Source organism: Schistocerca serialis, chromosome 5 (assembly GCF_023864345.2).
Source record: "Schistocerca serialis cubense isolate TAMUIC-IGC-003099 chromosome 5, iqSchSeri2.2, whole genome shotgun sequence".
NCBI lineage: Eukaryota > Metazoa > Arthropoda > Insecta > Orthoptera > Acrididae > Schistocerca > Schistocerca serialis.
In genome coordinates, this window is record NC_064642.1 from 60,973,885 (window position 1) to 60,992,307 (window position 18,423).

Genomic DNA, 18,423 nt, shown 5'->3' on the forward strand with positions numbered 1-18,423 from the left:
TCCAAGGAGTTGTTGAGTCCACGCCACCACTCTTGTCACGTCAGTGTGTGAAACTTCCTGGCAGATTAAAACTGTGTGCAGGACCCAGACTCGAACTCGGGACCTTTGCTTTTCACGGGCAGGTGCTCTACCATCTGAGCCACCGAAGCACAACTCACGCCCCGTCCTCACAGCTTTACTTCTGCCAGTACCTCGTCTCCTACCTTCCAAACTTTACAGAAGCTCTACTGCCAACCTTGCAGCATTAGCACTCCTGAAAGAAAGGATGTTGCGGAGACATGGCTTAGCCACAGCCTAGGGGATGCTTTCAGAATGAGATTTTCACTCTGCGGCGGAGTGTGCACTGATATGAAACTCCCTGGCAAATTAAAACTGTGTGGCGGACCGAGACTCCAACTGGGGACCTTTGTTTTCGCGGGCAAGTGCTCTACCATCTGAGCTAGCTAATCACAACTCACGCCCCCTCCTCACAGCTTTACTTCTGCCAGTACCTTGCCTCCTTCCTGCCAAACTTTACAGAAGCTCTCCTGCGACTCAGCACTCCCGAAAGGATATTGCGGAGACATGGCTTAGCCACAGCCTAGGGGATGTTTCCAGAATGAGATTTTCACTCTGCAGCGGAGTGTGCGCTGATATGAAACTTCCTGGCAGATTAAAACTGTGTGCAGGACCGAGACCCGAACTCGGGACCTTTGCCTTTCGCGGGCAAGTGCTCTACCATCTGAGCTACCGAAGCACGACTCACGTCCGGTACTCACAGCTTTACTTCTGCCAGTATCTCGTCTCCTACCTTCCAAACTTTACAGAAGCTCTACTGCCAACCTTGCAGCATTAGCACTCCTGAAAGAAAGGATGTTGCGGAGACATGGCTTAGCCACAGCCTAGGGGATGCTTTCAGAATGAGATTTTCACTCTGCGGCGGAGTGTGCACTGATATGAAACTCCCTGGCAAATTAAAACTGTGTGGCGGACCGAGACTCCAACTGGGGACCTTTGTTTTCGCGGGCAAGTGCTCTACCATCTGAGCTAGCTAATCACAACTCACGCCCCCTCCTCACAGCTTTACTTCTGCCAGTACCTTGCCTCCTTCCTGCTAAACTTTACAGAAGCTCTCCTGCGACTCAGCACTCCCGAAAGGATATTGCGGAGACATGGCTTAGCCACAGCCTAGGGGATGTTTCCAGAATGAGATTTTCACTCTGCAGCGGAGTGTGCGCTGATATGAAACTTCCTGGCAGATTAAAACTGTGTGCAGGACCGAGACCCGAACTCGGGACCTTTGCCTTTCGCGGGCAAGTGCTCTACCATCTGAGCTACCCAAGCACGACTCACGCTACGTCCTCACAGCTTTAATTCAGCCAGTACCTCGTCTCCTACCTCCCAAATTTCACAGAAGCTCTCCTGCGAACGTTGCAGAAAAAGCACTCCTGAAAGAAAGGATATTGTGGAGACATGGCTTAGCCACAGCCTAGGGGATGTTTCCAGAATGAGATTTTCACTCTGCAGTGGAGTGTGCGCTGGTATGAAACATCCTTTGTTTCAGGAGTGCTAGTTCTGCAGGTTCGCTGGAGAGCTTCTGTAAAGTTTGGAAGATAGGGGACGTGGTACTGGCGGAAGTAAAGCTGTGAGGACGGGGGGAGAGTCGTGCTTGGGTAGCTCAGATGGTAGAGCACCTGGCCACTAAAGGCAATGTTCGAGTCTCGGTCGGGCACACAGTTTTAATCTGCCAGGAAGTTTCATATCAGCGCACAGTCCGCTGCAGAGTGAAAACCTCATTCTGGAAACGTCCCCCAGGCTGTGGCTAAGCCATGTCTCCGCAGTATCCTTTCTTTCAGAAGTGCTATTCCAGCAAGGTTCGCAGTAGTTCTTCTGTAAAATTTGGAAGATAGGGGACGTGGTACTGGCGGAAGTAAAGCTGTGAGGACGGGGGGTGAGTCGCGCTTGGGTAGCTCAGATGCTAGAGCACCTGGCCACTAAAGGCAAAGTTCGAGTCTCGGTCGGGCACACAGTTTTAATCTGCCTGGAAGTTTCACATCAGCGCACACTCTGCTGCAGAGTGAAAATCTGATTCTGGAAACCTCAGTGCGTGTCGCATTATTTGTGCCGAGCGCCGAACGTCGGTCGTCGGTCTCGTTGCTAGTGCGTGGCTTGTGACTCTTCTACACGTTGCGCTGTGCAGGACGAGTAGACGAGTGAGTGACGAGTCGAGGTACGGTACCTGGAATTCCGGCGAGGAGAGGCTGCGGGCAAGGGGCGCGTGCTGCTGGTGCGTCTGCTGCGGCTGCGGCTGCTCGGCCGGCGGCTGCGCGTGGCGCGCGGGGGCGGCGCGGCGCGTCTCGGCGCGCGTCTTGAAGAGCCGCATGCGGCGCGGCTCCTCCCAGCGGCCCGAGTCCGGCGACGAGCTGGCCGCGTCGCCGGGGGCGGCGGGCGGCGGCGCCGGCGCGCGGTACTTCTTCCGCCCGCGGCTGCTGCGGGGCAAACACACAGACATGCCGCGTCTCAACAACCTGCTGCACTCCACTCTACAGTCGCCAGCTTATAGCTCACCCGTGGTCTACGCGCAAGATGTGCCACCGCCACATTTCGCTGTTGATACACACACTACTGGCCATTCAAATTGCTACACCAAGAAGAAATGCGGATGATAAACGGGTATTCATTGGACAAATATATTGTACTAGAACTGACATGTGATTCCATTTTCACGCAATTTGGTGCATAGATCCTGAGAAAGCAGTACACAGAACAACCACCTCTGGCCGTCATAACGGCCTTGATACGCCTGGGCATTGAGTCAAACAGAGCTTGGACTGCGTGTATAGGTACAGCTGCCCGCGCAGCTTCAACAAGATACCACAGTTCATTAAGAGTAGTGACTGGCGTATTGTGACGAGCCAGTTGCTCGGCCACCATTGACCGGACGTTTTCAATTGGTGAGAGATCTGGAGAATGTGCTGGCCAGGGCAGCAGTCGAACATTTTCTGTATCCAGAAATGCCCGTATAGGACCTGCCACATGCGGTCGTGCATTATCCTGCTGAAATATAGGGTTTCGCGGGGATCGAATGAAGGGTAGAGCCACGGGTCGTAACACATCTGAAATGTAACTCCACTGTTCAAAGTGCCGTCAATGCGAAAAAGAGGTCACAGAGACGTGTAACCAATGGCATCCCATACCATCACGTCGGGTGATACGCCAGTATGGCGATGACGAATACACGCTTCCAATGTGCGTTCACGGCGATGAAGCCAATCACGGATGCGACCATCATGATGCTGTAAACAGAACCTGGATTCCTCCGAAAACATGACGTTTTGCCATTCGTGCACCCAGGTTCGTCGTTGAGTACACCACCGCAGACGCTCCTGCCTGTGACGCAGTGTCAAGGGTAACCGCAGCCATGGTCTCCGAGATGATAGTCCACGCTGCTGCAAACGTCGTCAAACTGTTCGTGCAGATGGTTGTTGTCTTGCAAACGTCCCCATCTGTTGACTCAGGGATCGAGACGTGGCTGCACGATCCGTTACAGCCGTGCGGATAAGATGCCTGTCATCTCGACTGCTGGTGACATGAGGCCGTTGGGATCCAGCACGGCGTTCCATATTACCCTGCTCAACCCACCGATTCCATATTCTCCTAACAGTCGTTGGGTCTCGACCAACGCGAGCAGCAATGTCGCGATACGACAAACCGCAATCGCGATAGGCTACAATCCGACCTTTATCAGAGTAGGAAACGTGATGGTACGCATTCTCCTCCTTACGCGAGGCATCACAACAACGTTTCACCAGGTAACGCCGGTCAACTGCTGTTTGTGTATGAGAAATCGGTTGGAAACTTTCCTCATGCCAGCACGTTGTAGGTGTCGCCACCGGCGCCAACCTTGTGTGAATGCTCTGAAAAGCTAATGATTTGCATATCACAGCATCTTCTTCCTGTCGGTTAAATTTCGCGTCTGTAGTACTTGATCTTAGTGGTGTAACAATTTTAATGGTCAGTAGAGTATGTTTTTGGATAGGGTCCACCTTTAGCAAAACACAATTTTGTTTTTTAACTCAAACATGTTTCACTGCAGTTGCAGCATCTTCAGTGGGCTTTTATTTTATGGCTGTTGAAGATAAAGAATGTTATTCTCTGTTTGGATACATGTAACTATCAGTTTTTAAATTGTAATTACAGATATTTGATAAAAGGCATAAAAATTATGAATTCGTACCTTTTTACCACATGGTGTGGTTTTTCTGATGTATTGTGTTTCTACAGTGACTGTTTTGTTTCACAGTCTGTCGTCTGCAACCACTTACACCTTAAAGTACGACGGTAATCAGAAAGTAACGTCTCCTATTTTTTGTAAGTACATAGACCTCTTTATTTCTACTATGGTTTATATCAGTTTACAGCTTGAACATTTAGCTATTTTTCGACATAATCACCATTTCTGTCGATGCATTTTTGTAGACGCTGTAAGCGAGAATGCTACCGCAAGACCACGAGCTGCGGACACAGTTGAAGGTGTAAAAACAAGATGGCTGATGGTGGAACATTTGAAGGTGTTCCTGGCAGTAGTTGTGAATCTTTCAGAGGTGTGTGCATGTGTGTGTGTGTGTGTGTGTGTGTGTGTGTGTGTGTGTGATAGAGAGAGAGAGAGAGAGAGAGAGAGAGAGAGAGAGAGAGAGAGAGAGCAGGTACTTTTTGTGTGTGTGATGTGTGTGAAAAGGGGGAGGGAGGAAGGGAGGGAGGGAGGGGGAGAGAGAGAGAGAGAGAGAGAGAGAGAGACTTTTTTTATACATGGGTGTTCGATTCTTCAATGCATTACAGGTTTCGGTATGCCTGTGCGGCATGTAATGAACCAGCATGGCGCAAGATGGACCGGGCGAGCTGCCGACTTCAGTCCTGAGCACTTTCCTGTCTGCAGTCAGCTCAAAGTGAAGCGTACTGCCGGCCGCGGTGGTCATGCGGTTCTAGGCGCTCAGTCCGGAACCGCGCGACTGCTACGGTCGCAGGTTCGAATCCTGTCTCGGGCATGGATGTGTGTGATGTCCTTAGGTTAGTTAGGTTTAAGTAGCTCTAAGTTCTAGGGGACTGATGACCACAGATGTTAAGTCCCATAGTGCTCAGAGCCATTTGAACCATTTTTTTGAAGCGTACTACACTCCTTCTGTCGCCGTTGAAAAACGTCGATATTTACGAGATAATGCCAGGATTTTTGCAAGAATTCGCAGTTACTGTATAGATGAGTGCTGTATTACATCCAAATGTGAATAACTTCCTTTAAAAGTATGGATGAACAGTAAATTGTAAAATGTAGCGCCCTGAAGTACTATTCTGTTTCTTGTTAAAGTAATTAATGGGTGAAATTCGACCCCAATTAGAGGAGTACTTAAACAGATCCAATTGTCTGGCAAACGCCTCCCTTGTGGACCCATGTTTAGTGGTAAGTTTTTTGCTTCCGTTATCGAAAGCTTTCACACGTGTCGGTTCGCGCTATTATTAATGATTAACACTGTATTTGTTCACCAGGCACATTGTCTGTGGAAACTAATGCGTGCAGATTGTTGCAAGATGACTATTTTTCGATGATGTTATTGAATGTGTTAATATTTGTAAAGGAACATGATGTATTTGAAGAACTGTGGTCAGAGAAACAGTTGTTAGGCAGCAATATCTGTGTCTGCGATGGCAGTGCCGTGGAGTCGTAGAATCTTTGACAGTCAGCAGTGGGCGGGCGGGGTTGGAGAGTGTTCAATGTCATGCATGGACGCACTTTTGGAAATATGTGAGTTGCACAGTTATTACGAGGAGGAATAATGACTAAGAACAATGGCTGTATAGCATACGGACGTAAAAAAGGTTTTGAAGTGGAGAACAAGGTATTATTTGATGAGGCAAAAAATTTATTTTTATTTTTGGAGAATTGTGTTGTTGGTCCACTTCACTCTCGTCACAGTCGAGTTTTTGATAATTATTCTATTGATTCATCTTCTGAGTTAATTTACTGTACCATGGACTTTATTAAATTACACTCCTGGAAATGGAAAAAAGAACACATTGACACCGGTGTGTCAGACCCACCATAATTGCTCCGGACACTGCGAGAGGGCTGTACAAGCAATGATCACACGCACGGCACAGCGGACACACCAGGAACCGCGGTGTTGGCCGTCGAATGGCCCTAACTGCGCAGCATTTGTGCACTGCCGCCGTCAGTGTCAGCCAGTTTGCCGTGGCATACGGAGCTCCATCGCAGTCTTTAACACTGGTAACATGCCGCGACAGCGTGGACGTGAACCGTATGTGCAGTTGACGGACTTTGAGCGAGAGCGTAAAGTGGGCATGCGGGAGGCCGGGTGGACGTACCGCCGAATTGCTCAACACGTGGGGCGTGAGGTCTCCACAGTACATCGATGTTGTCGCCAGTGGTCGGCGGAAGGTGCACGTGCCCGTCGACCTGGGACCGGACCGCAGCGACGCACGGATGCACGCCAAGACCATAGGATCCTACGCAGTGCCGTAGGGGACCGCACCGCCACTTCCCAGCAAATTAGGCACACTGTTGCTCCTGGGGTATCGGCGAGGACCATTCGCAACCGTCTCCATGAAGCTGGGCTACGGTCCCGCACACCGTTAGGCCGTCTTCCACTCACGCCCCAACATCGTGCAGCCCGCCTCCAGTGGTGTCGCGACAGGCGTGAATGGAGGGACGAATGGAGACGTGTCGTCTTCAGCGATGAGAGTCGCTTCTGCCTTGGTGTCAATGATGGTCGTATGCGTGTTTGGCGCCGTGCAGGTGAGCGCCACAATCAGGACTGCATACGACCGAGGCACACAGGGCCAACACCCGGCATCATGGTGTGGGGAGCGATCTCCTACACTGGCCGTACACCACTGGTGATCGTCGAGGGGACACTGAATAGTGCACGGTACATCCAAACCGTCATCGAACCCATCGTTCTACCATTCCTAGACCGGCAAGGGAACTTGCTGTTCCAACAGGACAATGCACGTCCGCATCTATCCCGTGCCACCCAACGTGCTCTAGGAGGTGTAAGTCAACTACCCTGGCCAGCAAGATCTCCGGATCTGTCCCCCATTGAGCATGTTTGGGACTGGATGAAGCGTCGTCTCACGCGGTCTGCACGTCCAGCACGAACGCTGGTCCAACTGAGGCGCCAGGTGGAAATGGCATGGCAAGCCGTTCCACAGGACTACATCCAGCATCTCTACGATCGTCTCCATGGGAGAATAGCAGCCTGCATTGCTGCGAAAGGTGGATATACACTGTACTAGTGCCGACATTGTGCATGCTCTGTTGCCTGTGTCTATGTGTCTGTGGTTCTGTCAGTGTGATCATGTGATGTATCTGACCCCAGGAATGTGTCAATAAAGTTTCCCCTTCCTGGGACAATGAATTCACGGTGTTCTTATTTCAATTTCCAGGAGTGTATATGAATTTTCATGTTACAGTCTGTAATTTTTAATAAGTTCCTTCCTAAATGAAATTTCAGAACTTAAAGGTTGAGTCATGTGTTTCACTGGCATTCTGTGTCAGGATTATGAACCCAATTTCCCTGGACCAACTGCAGTTAGGGTTTTAGCACTATTTTTTTAGCTGTTTCGGAGTCTTGCTGTGTTGCTGTTTCTTCCAGTATTTCATTTTGCACGTGAGATTTATAATACGTGATTGTTTCGTTTCCTTTGCGCAATGTAGGTTCTGTCAGTTTCTTTATTTTACAAGGGCCATATGTCAGTGCAGAAATTTTCGTGTGTTTCAGTTTACATTCTTATACAGGTCGACATCACAGTTTGGATTTTTTAAAAATACAGTAACTTTTTTTTCCCGAACAGTTCGCACTGACTGAGAGTGAAATTACTGGTTTGCTTATTTGTTTGTTTATGGATGATATCGGTTTTCACACACACACACACACACACACACACACACACAAAGCATTCTTTTCAGTTCCGTGTAAGTGATGTGGCTTTGAGCTCAGTAGCACATTTAGGATGTCAGTTCACATTGGGAGGTTGGTATTTACGATAACACACACACGTCAAGGCACTCACAGTGTCTGCATTACGTTAGATGGGAGGAGCACACCTCTTTGTTTCTTTCAGCACTTCACACATTTATACGGGCTGTTTGTTATGGGTACCAAGGAAAGAGCGAGTACAGGATAGTGAAACAAGCAAGCAATGCTAATAAATATCAGACCGGAAAGCAATGGCCTCCCCGACACGACTTATCACAGCAGCCGTCATTCCAGTGTTACGGCACTGTTCACATCTGAGGCTAAATTTATTTTGAAGTACCGCAAGTCAGGTATAAATTACAAAATGGTAAACCGCCCTCGTTTGATTTTCCCATCAATCCAGATACAAAAGTGCTGGTAGATAACTCTTCTACAACTTTACCTGGGCAAGGGTTGCTAATACCGTGGCCTCCACGATCTGCCGACTTCAACCTGTTGGATTTCTTTGTGTGCGGCTGTTTAGAAACTCCCTGTGAGTTCCAACCCTGTTGACTGCGCCAATAAACTACAGGAACGCGCTGTGCGCTGTTTCCAATGCATTCGGAACACGCCTGGGATTTCTGAACGTCTGCGGGCATCGATAAGGAGACTTGGTGAAACCTGCCTTCACATGAACGGTGTCAGTGCATATCTCCTGCCTGTTCGTAGTCTCGGAGACCCTCCTGCACGGTATACACGTACTAAGCAAATACGTTTTCCAGACTCACGTCTACTAGGGTTATTTGCTTCCTCTATAGGTCGCTTGCTTTTGTATCTCTAATAATCAAACACCGTGTAGAAGGCGTCTAAACTCGTTAGTCCGCAGTCTCTTCTATGAAGCCTGTTCTCATATTGCTACTACTGATGCTGATACTACTACAACAGACGTCCGCCCCCGGTAGCTGAGTGGTCAAACCTAAGGGCCGGGGTACGATTCCCGGTTGGGTCGGAGATTTTCTCCGCTCAGGGACTGGGTGTTGTGTTGTCCTAATCATCATCATTTCATCCCCATCAACGCGCAAGTCGCCGAAGTGGCGTCAAAGCGAAAGACTTGCACCCGGCGAACGGTCTACCCGACGGGAGGCCCTAGTCACACGACATTTATTTACAACTAGATACTTGACCTCTTAGCCGGTCAGGGTGGCCGAGCGGTTCTAGGCGCTACAGTCTGGAACCGCGCGACCGCTACGGTCGCAGGTTCGAATCCTGCCTCGGGCATGGATGTGTGTGATGTCCTTAGGTTAGTTAGGTTTAAGTAGTTCTAAGTTCTAGGGGACAGATGACCTCCGATGTTAAGTCCCATAGTGCTCAGAGCCAGCCACTTGACCTCTTAGCATCACGCCAAAACTTCATATCTGTTGTTTGATATTTTCCCCGTCTCCAGTACCTCCAGTACATCAGCATCTACATCTACACTCTGCAGACCACTGTGAAGCGCATGGCAGAGGGTAGATTCAATTGTACCAGTTATTAGAATTTTTTCCCGTTCCCTTCACTAATCAAGCGCAGGAAGAACGATCGTTTAAATGCCTCTGTGCGTGCATTAATTAATAGAATCTTATCCGCATGATTCTTATGTGACGGATACGTAGCGGGTTGCATACTCGTAGAGTCATAATTTAATGCTAGTTCTTCAAACTCTGCATGTAGGCTTTCTCGGGATAGTTTACGTCAGGCGTGTGCCAGCTCAGCTCCTTCAGCACCTCTGTGACTCACTCTCGTGGGACGAACGAAGCTGTGACCATACGTGCTGGCCTTCTTTGTATACGTCCGATATTCCATGTTAGTGTTATCTGCTACGGGCCGCACACACTTGAGCAATCTATTTTGTAGACGGATTGCATTTCCCCAGTATCCCAATAATAAACTAAGGTCTTCCATTCTACGGTCGCAGGTTCGAATCCTGCCTCGGGCATGGATGTGTGTGGTCTCCTTAGGTTAGTTAGGTTTAAGTAGTTCTAAGGTCTAGGGAACTGATAACCTCAGATGTTAAGTCCCATAGTGGTCAGAGCCATTTTAAGGTCTTCCATCTGCTTTATACACGATTGACTCTACGTGATCATTCTATTTCATATCTATACAAAGTGTTATCACCCATGTATTCGTAAGATTTGACAGAGTCCAACAGTGAGTCATTGATATTACAGGTATAGGATGCAACGTTTTATGTTTTGTGAAGTTCACAGTTTTACATTTGTGGTCATTTAAAGCATGTTGCCAGTCTTTGCACCACTTTGAAGTCTTATCAAGATCTGACCTCAGACGGTACTTCATTACAAATAAGTGCATTATCTGTGAAACGTTTGAGTTATTTTTTTCTATTGTGCACAAGTTCACTAATATATATCACGAACAACAATAGTCACAGCACACTTCCCTGGAGCACGCCTGACGCTACTTTTACATCTTTCGATGACTTCCCATCCTAGATAACTTGCTGCGTCCTCCCTATCGAAGAATTCCTCAATTCAGTCACAAATATCGGTTGATAGCAGTCACGTCCGTACTTTTGATAATAAGCATACATGTGGTACTCGGAAATCGAGAAATACTGGATCTACCTGTCTGCCTTCATCCAAGGCTTTCAGTATGTCATGTGATAAGAGTGCGAGTTGGGTTTCACATGATCGATGTTTCCGGAATCTGTGTCGGTTGCCACGGAGGAAGTCATCCTGTTCGATATACCTCAGTATGCTTGAGCTCAGAATATGCTCTGAGATTCTCATGTTCTCGTCGATCTGGTCGCTTTGCTCTTTTGCCCTGACATTGTCTTGCTTCTTTCTTGCTATTAAAACACGTCCAAATTTCATATTCTGCTCCTAAATATACTCTTTGCTGACATTTTTTGGGACTTACTTTGTGTTCTGCCTTACGGCAAGTCTTGTCATGGGGGAAGGCTCGTCAGAGAGGTCCACCGCATGAGCGTCTGGGGAAGTGATTCCAGGGGTGGTTTCCCGTTGCCTTCCACTGATGATGGTGAAATGATAATGAGAAAAACACAACACCCAGTCCTTGAGCGGAGAAAATCTCCGACCCAGCGGGGAATGGAACCCGGACCCCTTAGAGTGACAGATCGCCACGCTGACCACTCAGCTATCGGGGCGGACTTTTGGGACTAATACACTAAAAAAAGACGTACAAAAATGCGTAACTTACAAAAGCACAAAAGAAAAATATTAATGAAAGATGCACAAAACCAAAGGAACAGGTACAGACAAAGCTGTTACTGATAAATCATACTGACGCATTAATAAAACTAGCAAGGAAAGCGTTATTATTACCATCATTTTTTTTTCACGCCCATCTCATTCTAATCTTCCAAGTCTTAACACGGAGTGCGCTGAAGTTCACGCTGCATGTTTTTGAAGTACCTGGCTGCCTTAGCAATTTAATTTCCTTATTTTGGTGACGCGGAAAGAAGATTTAAATGTGGGGTTTTAGAAGGTTCGTATCAAAGTCCTCATACCGCAAAGTTGGTTGTGAATGACGGAATTACTTTGACACACGGTAAACACATCCATTTTCCTGCAATGGTGCCATAATAATGGCCAAAACTACGAGTATAAACGTAGCTGTCACACTGTGGCCTCCGATGTTACTTCTTGACTCGCTGTTGCTCCTACCGAAAGGGGGGTCTTTAATCGACGGTCTCCTTTTTTACCCACTGCTAAACGAACGTCGTGCGTAGACAGCCAGCTGAGCGCCAATAAGCAACAAGTCAGAAACGTAGCTGCTTGTGTAGGTATACAGGGTGAAAAGTATTTAAACCGACAAACTCTGGGAGGTTGTAGGGGACATTAAAACAAATATTTTTCCCTAATATCATTTTTTCCGATGAGGATTATTTAAACCGGTGGAGGCCGTATTATGCTCTTCAGTTGTTAGAGACCGTATTACGATCTTCAGTTGTTTGAGTGCGTATTAAGCTCTTCAGTTGTAGGCAACTGCTGTCCGCCAGTGTAGTTGTGCATTGTCTCTGTTTACTAATAGAGCGGTACACCTGGAGTGAGTACACTGATACGGTTGGTGCGTACTGCGTAGCGCACCACAACGGACGAGCTGCACGGCGTGTTTATCAATAACAATATCCTAATCGCCGTATCCCGCATCATACGACCTTTGCTGCTGTGTACCAACGTCTGCGTGAGACCGGGTCATTTAGCAGATAACCTGGACAGGGACGCCGTCGCACGGTAAGAACGCTGCAATATGAGGAAGCTGTCATGCAGCATGTGGAGCGGGTTCCTTCAATCAGCACTCGTGCAATTGCACGTAACATGGGGACGAATCAGACGAATGTAAGAACAGTCTTTCGAGAGCAATTGTTAGTCCATTACACTTACAACGTGGATTGGTAGAGGTGGTCCTGTACCGTGGCCTGCTCGATCCCCAGATATGTCCCCTCTTGACTTTTTTGTGTGGGGACAGATGCGCAACCCTATTTCTGCAACTCCTGTTGCATCAGAAGAGGATCTGGTAGCCCAGATAGTAGCAGCAGCAGGAACAATTCAGGATACTCCTGGGGTTTTTGCCCGTGTCAGACAGAACGTGATCCGACGGTGTAACCTTTGTTTACCTATCAATGGAGGAATTTTTGAAAATCTACTGTAATTGTAATTGGGTTGTGTTAATGTGTTGTCTCTTGGTCATAAAAAAATGGAAAAGTGTTTGTTGGTTTAATTAATTTGCCGCCAGGGACATCTTCCTGTACCGCTTTTTAAATACTGCTCATAGGAAAAAATGACATTAGGGAAAAATACTTGTTTTGATGTCCCCTACAACCTCCCAGAGTTTGTCGGTTTAAATACTTTTCAACCTGTATAAAAGCTGCTGCAACATTGTACTACTATGGATATACAGAGTGTTACAAAAATGTACTGCCAAACTTTCAGGAAACACTCCTCACACACAAATAAAGAAAAGATGTTATGTGGACATGTGTTCGGAAACGCTTAATTTCCATGTTAGAGCTCATTTTAGTTTCGTCAGTATGTACTGTACTTCCTCGATTCACCGCCAGATGGTCCAATTGAAGGAAAGTAATGTTGACTTCGGTGCTTGTGTTGACATGCGACTCATTGCTCTACAGTACTAGCATCAAGCACATCAGTACGTAGCATCAACAGGTTAGTGTTCATCACGAACGTAGTTTTGCAGTCAGTGCAATGTTTACAAATGCGGAGTTGGCAGATGCCCATGTGATGTACGGATTAGCACGGGGCAATAGCCGTGGCGCGGTACGTTTGTATCGAGACAGATTTCCAGAACGAAGGTGTCCCGACAGGAAGACGTTCGAAGCAATTGATCGGCGTCTTAGGGAGCACGGAACATTCCAGCCTATGACTAGCGACTGGGGAAAACCTAGAACGACGAGGACACCTGCAATGGACGAGGCAATTCTTCGTGCAGTTGACGATAACCCTAATGTCAGCGTTAACGAGGACATCTGCAATGGACGAGGCAATTCTTCGTGCAGTTGACGATAACCCTAATGTCAGCGTCAGAGAAGTTGCTGCTGTACAAGGTAACGTTGACCACGTCACTGTATGGAGAGTGCTACGGGAGAACCAGTCGTTTCCGTGCCATGTACAGCGTGTGCAGACACTATCAGCAGTTGATTGGCCTCCACGGGTACACTTCTCGACGGCTGTGATACAATACGCCATTCTCCAGGGCTGGATTAGCGCATCAGGGATTCCATGCGACGGAGGGAGGATGCATGTATCCTCGCTAACGGAGGACATTTTGAACATTTCCAGTAACAAAGTGTTTGAAGTCACCCTGTTACGTTCTGTTGCTGTGTGTTTCCATTCCATGATTAATGTGATTTGAAGAGAAGTAATAAAATGAGCTCTAACATGAAAAGTAAGCGTTTGCGGACACAAGTCCACATAACATATTTTCTTTCTTTGTGTGTGAGGAATGTTTCATGAAAGTTTGGCCGTACCTTTTTGTAACACCCTGTATAACGTAAATATTACAAACTTAAAGTCTGAAAATCTAACAGTTTCGTCTAAGGATGCACCAGAGTCACGAAACTAGAAATATGAATGACAATGCGATAAGTTGCAAGTAATCGATTGTGCGTAGACCGGAAAAAGTACTGCTGGACAAGAAGGCTCTGGTAGTGGCCGACTTACTTGTTGAGCCTGTTCCTGGAGGGCTGGCCGTCTCGCATGCGCAGGTCGGGCTCGGAGCCGAAGCGCATCAGCTGCGGGGGCTGGCCGAGTGCGTCCTGGCGGCGCTGGTGTAGCTGCTGCTGCTGCTGCTGCTGCTGCGTGGGCGGCGCGTGCACCGACGTGCTACGAGCACGGAACTCCGGCCGCGGGTGGTCGTCCGCGTGCTGCAAGGGAAACGCCGTCACAAAAAGTACATTAGGAGCATACACGCCCACTGCACACAGACTACAGCACTGAGGGAGCACACTAGGCTAGCCCGCCATTGCGCAACCCAGGTACGTCTGAAGCATGTAATAACTTACAGCCATTTCCTAAATTGGACTCAGTTACATAAATCGATCGTAAGAGATGTTTTAGCATGACCGTCTCTAACGAGAACATATCATCCGACCCAATAATCTACATAAACCTCTCCTAAAAACACAGCTCCTTGCTGAAATTTTGCAAGTTCTGAATTTAGAACCGTTAGAGTAAACACCTGAGTCGAAAAAAGGGCCCGGGAGTAGACAACATTCCATTAGAACTACTGACAGCCTTGGCAGAGCCAGTCCTGACAAAACTCTTACCATCTGGTGAGCGAGTTGTATGAGACAGGCGAAATACTCTGACTTCAAGAAGAATATAATACTTCCGATACCAAAGAAAGCAAGTGTTGACAGACGTGAAAATTACCGAACTATCAGTTTAATAAATCACAGCTGCAAAATACTAACACGAATTCTTTACAGACGAATGGAAAAACTGGTAGAAGCCGACCTCGGGAAAGATCAGTTTGGATTCCGTAGAAATATTGGAACACGTGAGGCAATACTGACCCTACGACTTATCTTAGAAGATAGACTAAAGAAAGTCAAACCTACGTTTCTAGCATTTGTAGACTTAGAGAAGGCTTTTGACAATGTTGACTGGAATACTCTCTTTCAAATTCTGAAGGTGGCAGGGGTAAAATACAGGGAGCGAAAGGCTATTTACAATTTGTACAGAAGCCAGATGGCAGCTATAAGACTCAAGGGGCATGAAAGGGAAGCAGTGATTGGGAAATGAGTGAGACAGGGTCGTAGCCTCTCCCGGCGGTGTTATTCAATCTATATATTGAGCAAGCAGTAAAGGAAACAAAAGACAAATTCGGAGTAGGTATTAAAATCCACGGAGAAGAAATAAAAACTTTGAGGTTCGCCGATGATATTGTAATTCTGTCAGAGACAGCAAAGGATTTGGAAGACCAGTTGAACGGAATGGACATGGTCTTGAAAGGAGGGTATAAGATGAACATCAACAAAAGCAACACGAGGATATCGGAATGTAGTCGAATTAAGTCGGGTGACGCTCAGGGAATTAGATTAGGAAATGAGACCTTAAAGCAGTAAAGGAGTTTTGCTATTTGTGGAGCAAAATAACTGATGATGGTCGAAGTAGAGAGGATATAAAATGTAGACTTGCAATGGCAAGGAAAGCGTTTCTGAAGAAGAGAAATTTGTTAACATCGAGTACAGATTTATGTGTCAGGAAGTCGTTTCTGAAAGTATTTGTATGGAGTGTAGCCATGTATGGAAGTGAAACTTGGACGATAACTAGTTTGGACAAGAAGAGAATAGAAGCTTTCGAAATGTGGTGCTACAGAAGAATGCTGAAGATTAGATTTGTAGATCACATAACTAATGAGGAAGTATTGAACAGAATTGGGGAGAAGAGGAATTTGTGGCACAACTTGACTAGAAGAAGGGATCGGTTGGTAGGACATCAAGGGATCACCAATTTAGTATTGGAGGGCAGCGTGGAGGGTAAAAATCGTAGAGGGAGACCAAGAGATGAATACACTAAACAGATTCAGAAGGATGTAGGTCGCAGTAGGTACTGGGAGATAAAGAAGCTTGCACAGGATAGAGTAGCATGGAGAGCTGCATCAAACCAGTCTTAGGACTTAAGACCACAACACCAACAATAACAACAGAGTAAAGAAAGGTACAGACACATTTTTCTTGCTCCTCTTCCTCGTCCGCCTTGTCCTTCTTCCTCTTCACATCATCGCCACCACCACATCCATCATTTCATCATTTTTTACCCTTATACTGAATAATAATAAGATCCGGTCGGCTGAGATCTAGCTTTTATTTGTGTATGGGTATGTAACGGAATAGGTCATGCATGGTATCCTTGAAGGAACCATTCTGGGAGACTCAAGGTGGCTGTTTGCCTATTACACACGCCACCAATCGTTCAGACTATTACCTTCATTCTGATTTGCATTCTCTTCCGCACCCGTGACTCTACAGTCCCAGATTGGACGATTTAATATGAAATGAAGTCCACTTAGTCTCATGAGGCCAGCGGTGGCTGAATGTGGAAGCACTGGACAATCACGGCGAAAAGGATGAAAGGAAAGAAAAAGCGAGACGCTGCACGGTCTTTCCCTATTAGGCAGCTTTAGGCAACGTTATTGGATGCCAAATCTTAAAGATAGTAATTGAGGTGGGCAGTCCTACTCTTTACTTCGAGGCAAAATTGCCGTTTTATGTGGAAGCTAAAAGACAGCAACAATCATATATGTGAATATAAGAATGGAGCAGTATTGTTGGAAACACAACGTATTCTGCTATGTTAACGTGTAAAACAGCCTAAAAACTACGGAGTAAAAGATAAGTGTAACTCGTTGCTGACGGTGAGGCTACTGGAGACAGCAAAGGAGCAGTTGGATTAGAAATGGAATGTAAATCAGCTTTGGCTTCTTTTAAGCAACCATTCTGGCACTAATTTGAACTCACTTATGAAATGGAGGAAACCTGGTGATATAGAGACCCTGGTTGCAAATTAAAATTAAATTTTCACTAATCTTTACTACTAAATAAACAGGCAATCATTTTATTCTGTTAGCATATTATTAGTGAGTTTCCTTGTTATGGCACTCCAACATCAGCTTATCGTCTGGCAGTCATTCAGAAAATATTACGTGACTAACTAAACGAAGGAAAGATATAGAAGTAGTGTGGAAAGCAAACGTAAGTTCGCATGTCTTCACCCAGCCTCTGTTCTGGGAAACGTTCTAGAGGAGGTGGTTTTCCGTTACCTACCTTGGATCTGTTGTGGAGTGTCAACACTAAATCTGTCTCGTGTGGATGACTGTGATAACACTTGTACAATCTGGCGGTGTGTTTGTGCTGTCACGCATAGAGGGAAGGTGCAGGGTGAAAGCTGATGATGGCTTCTACCCTACTCCTCTCGAATAGCATCAGGGGGCCGCCGAGGTTAATGACCTCTTCTAGCGGACGGATCGCCATCGTCAGTTCCACGTGCCCTCACGTTGGGAGACAAAATGGACAGGTTCGGAATAAAATCCAGAACACTAGAGCTGAGATCAGCTGATCAGCAACTATAAGGTTGCCACTACCTCTTGTCTCTTTGCAGCCCAAATACTGGCTGTGACGGATTCTTGCATCGTCAGTCTGTGGGAACGCTACAGTGTACAGAAATAGATACTTAACCTTGCAGTAGACAGTAATTTACACCCTTCTATCAGCGTCAGCGACCTGGCACGTTTCGCGCGCCCCTGAGGTAGCCGGTTCGAATCCTGATGGTGCAGGAAAATTTCACCTCCACTATTGGGCCACCAAGGGGCTGAAAGGTATTGGGTCAGAGACTTTGCGACAATGTCCTACACTAATTTCGAACCTCTCAGTAGCGTGTGAGAAAGATGAGGGTTTAACATTCCGTCGACGACTAGGACATTAAAGACGGCTCACAAGTTCGAATTAGCGGAAAAATGAGAAGGGAAACCGGCCGTGACTTTTGGAAGTAACCACTCCGGCGCTTGCCTCAAGCGATTAAAGGAAACCACGGAAAACCTAAATCGGGATGGCTGGGCGGGGATTTGAACCATCGCCCTTTTGAATGCAAGTCCAGTCTGCTGACTACCGCCTTAGCCATCGTGGTCATTTCCACAGAGTTTCACGGTGAGAGGGCATGCGAGGCTGTTGGCAGTGGTCCTTCAGTCGGATGAGATTGTAAAACTTGGCGGCCCCGTAGGAGCTAATCGAGAGGCGTAAGCTACGCCGTTTGGAGTAGACAATATTCCCTCTGTACTACTGATATCCCTGGGAGAGCCAGCTACGACTACACTATTCCAACTTAGTGCTGCAGTGTATATGAGCAGGGAAAATTTCCCCCAAGGTTCAAGAAAAATGTAATAATTATGGTTGCAAAATATTAAAACGAGTTATTTACAGGAGAATAGAAAAACT

General features: G+C 47.0%; 1 protein-coding gene across 1 annotated transcript in view; it reads right to left on the reverse strand.

The window, feature by feature from the left end:
• The window catches only part of LOC126480931 (uncharacterized), a 222,548-nt gene that overhangs the window by 94,479 nt on the left and 109,646 nt on the right, over positions 1-18,423 (reverse strand). Inside the window, exons 3-4 of the mRNA XM_050104344.1 lie at positions 14,150-14,352; positions 2,219-2,468 (exon numbers count right to left, since the gene is read on the reverse strand). Of these exons, the coding sequence (XP_049960301.1) occupies positions 2,219-2,468; positions 14,150-14,352 (453 nt within the window). The remainder of the gene's footprint in view (positions 1-2,218; positions 2,469-14,149; positions 14,353-18,423) is intronic.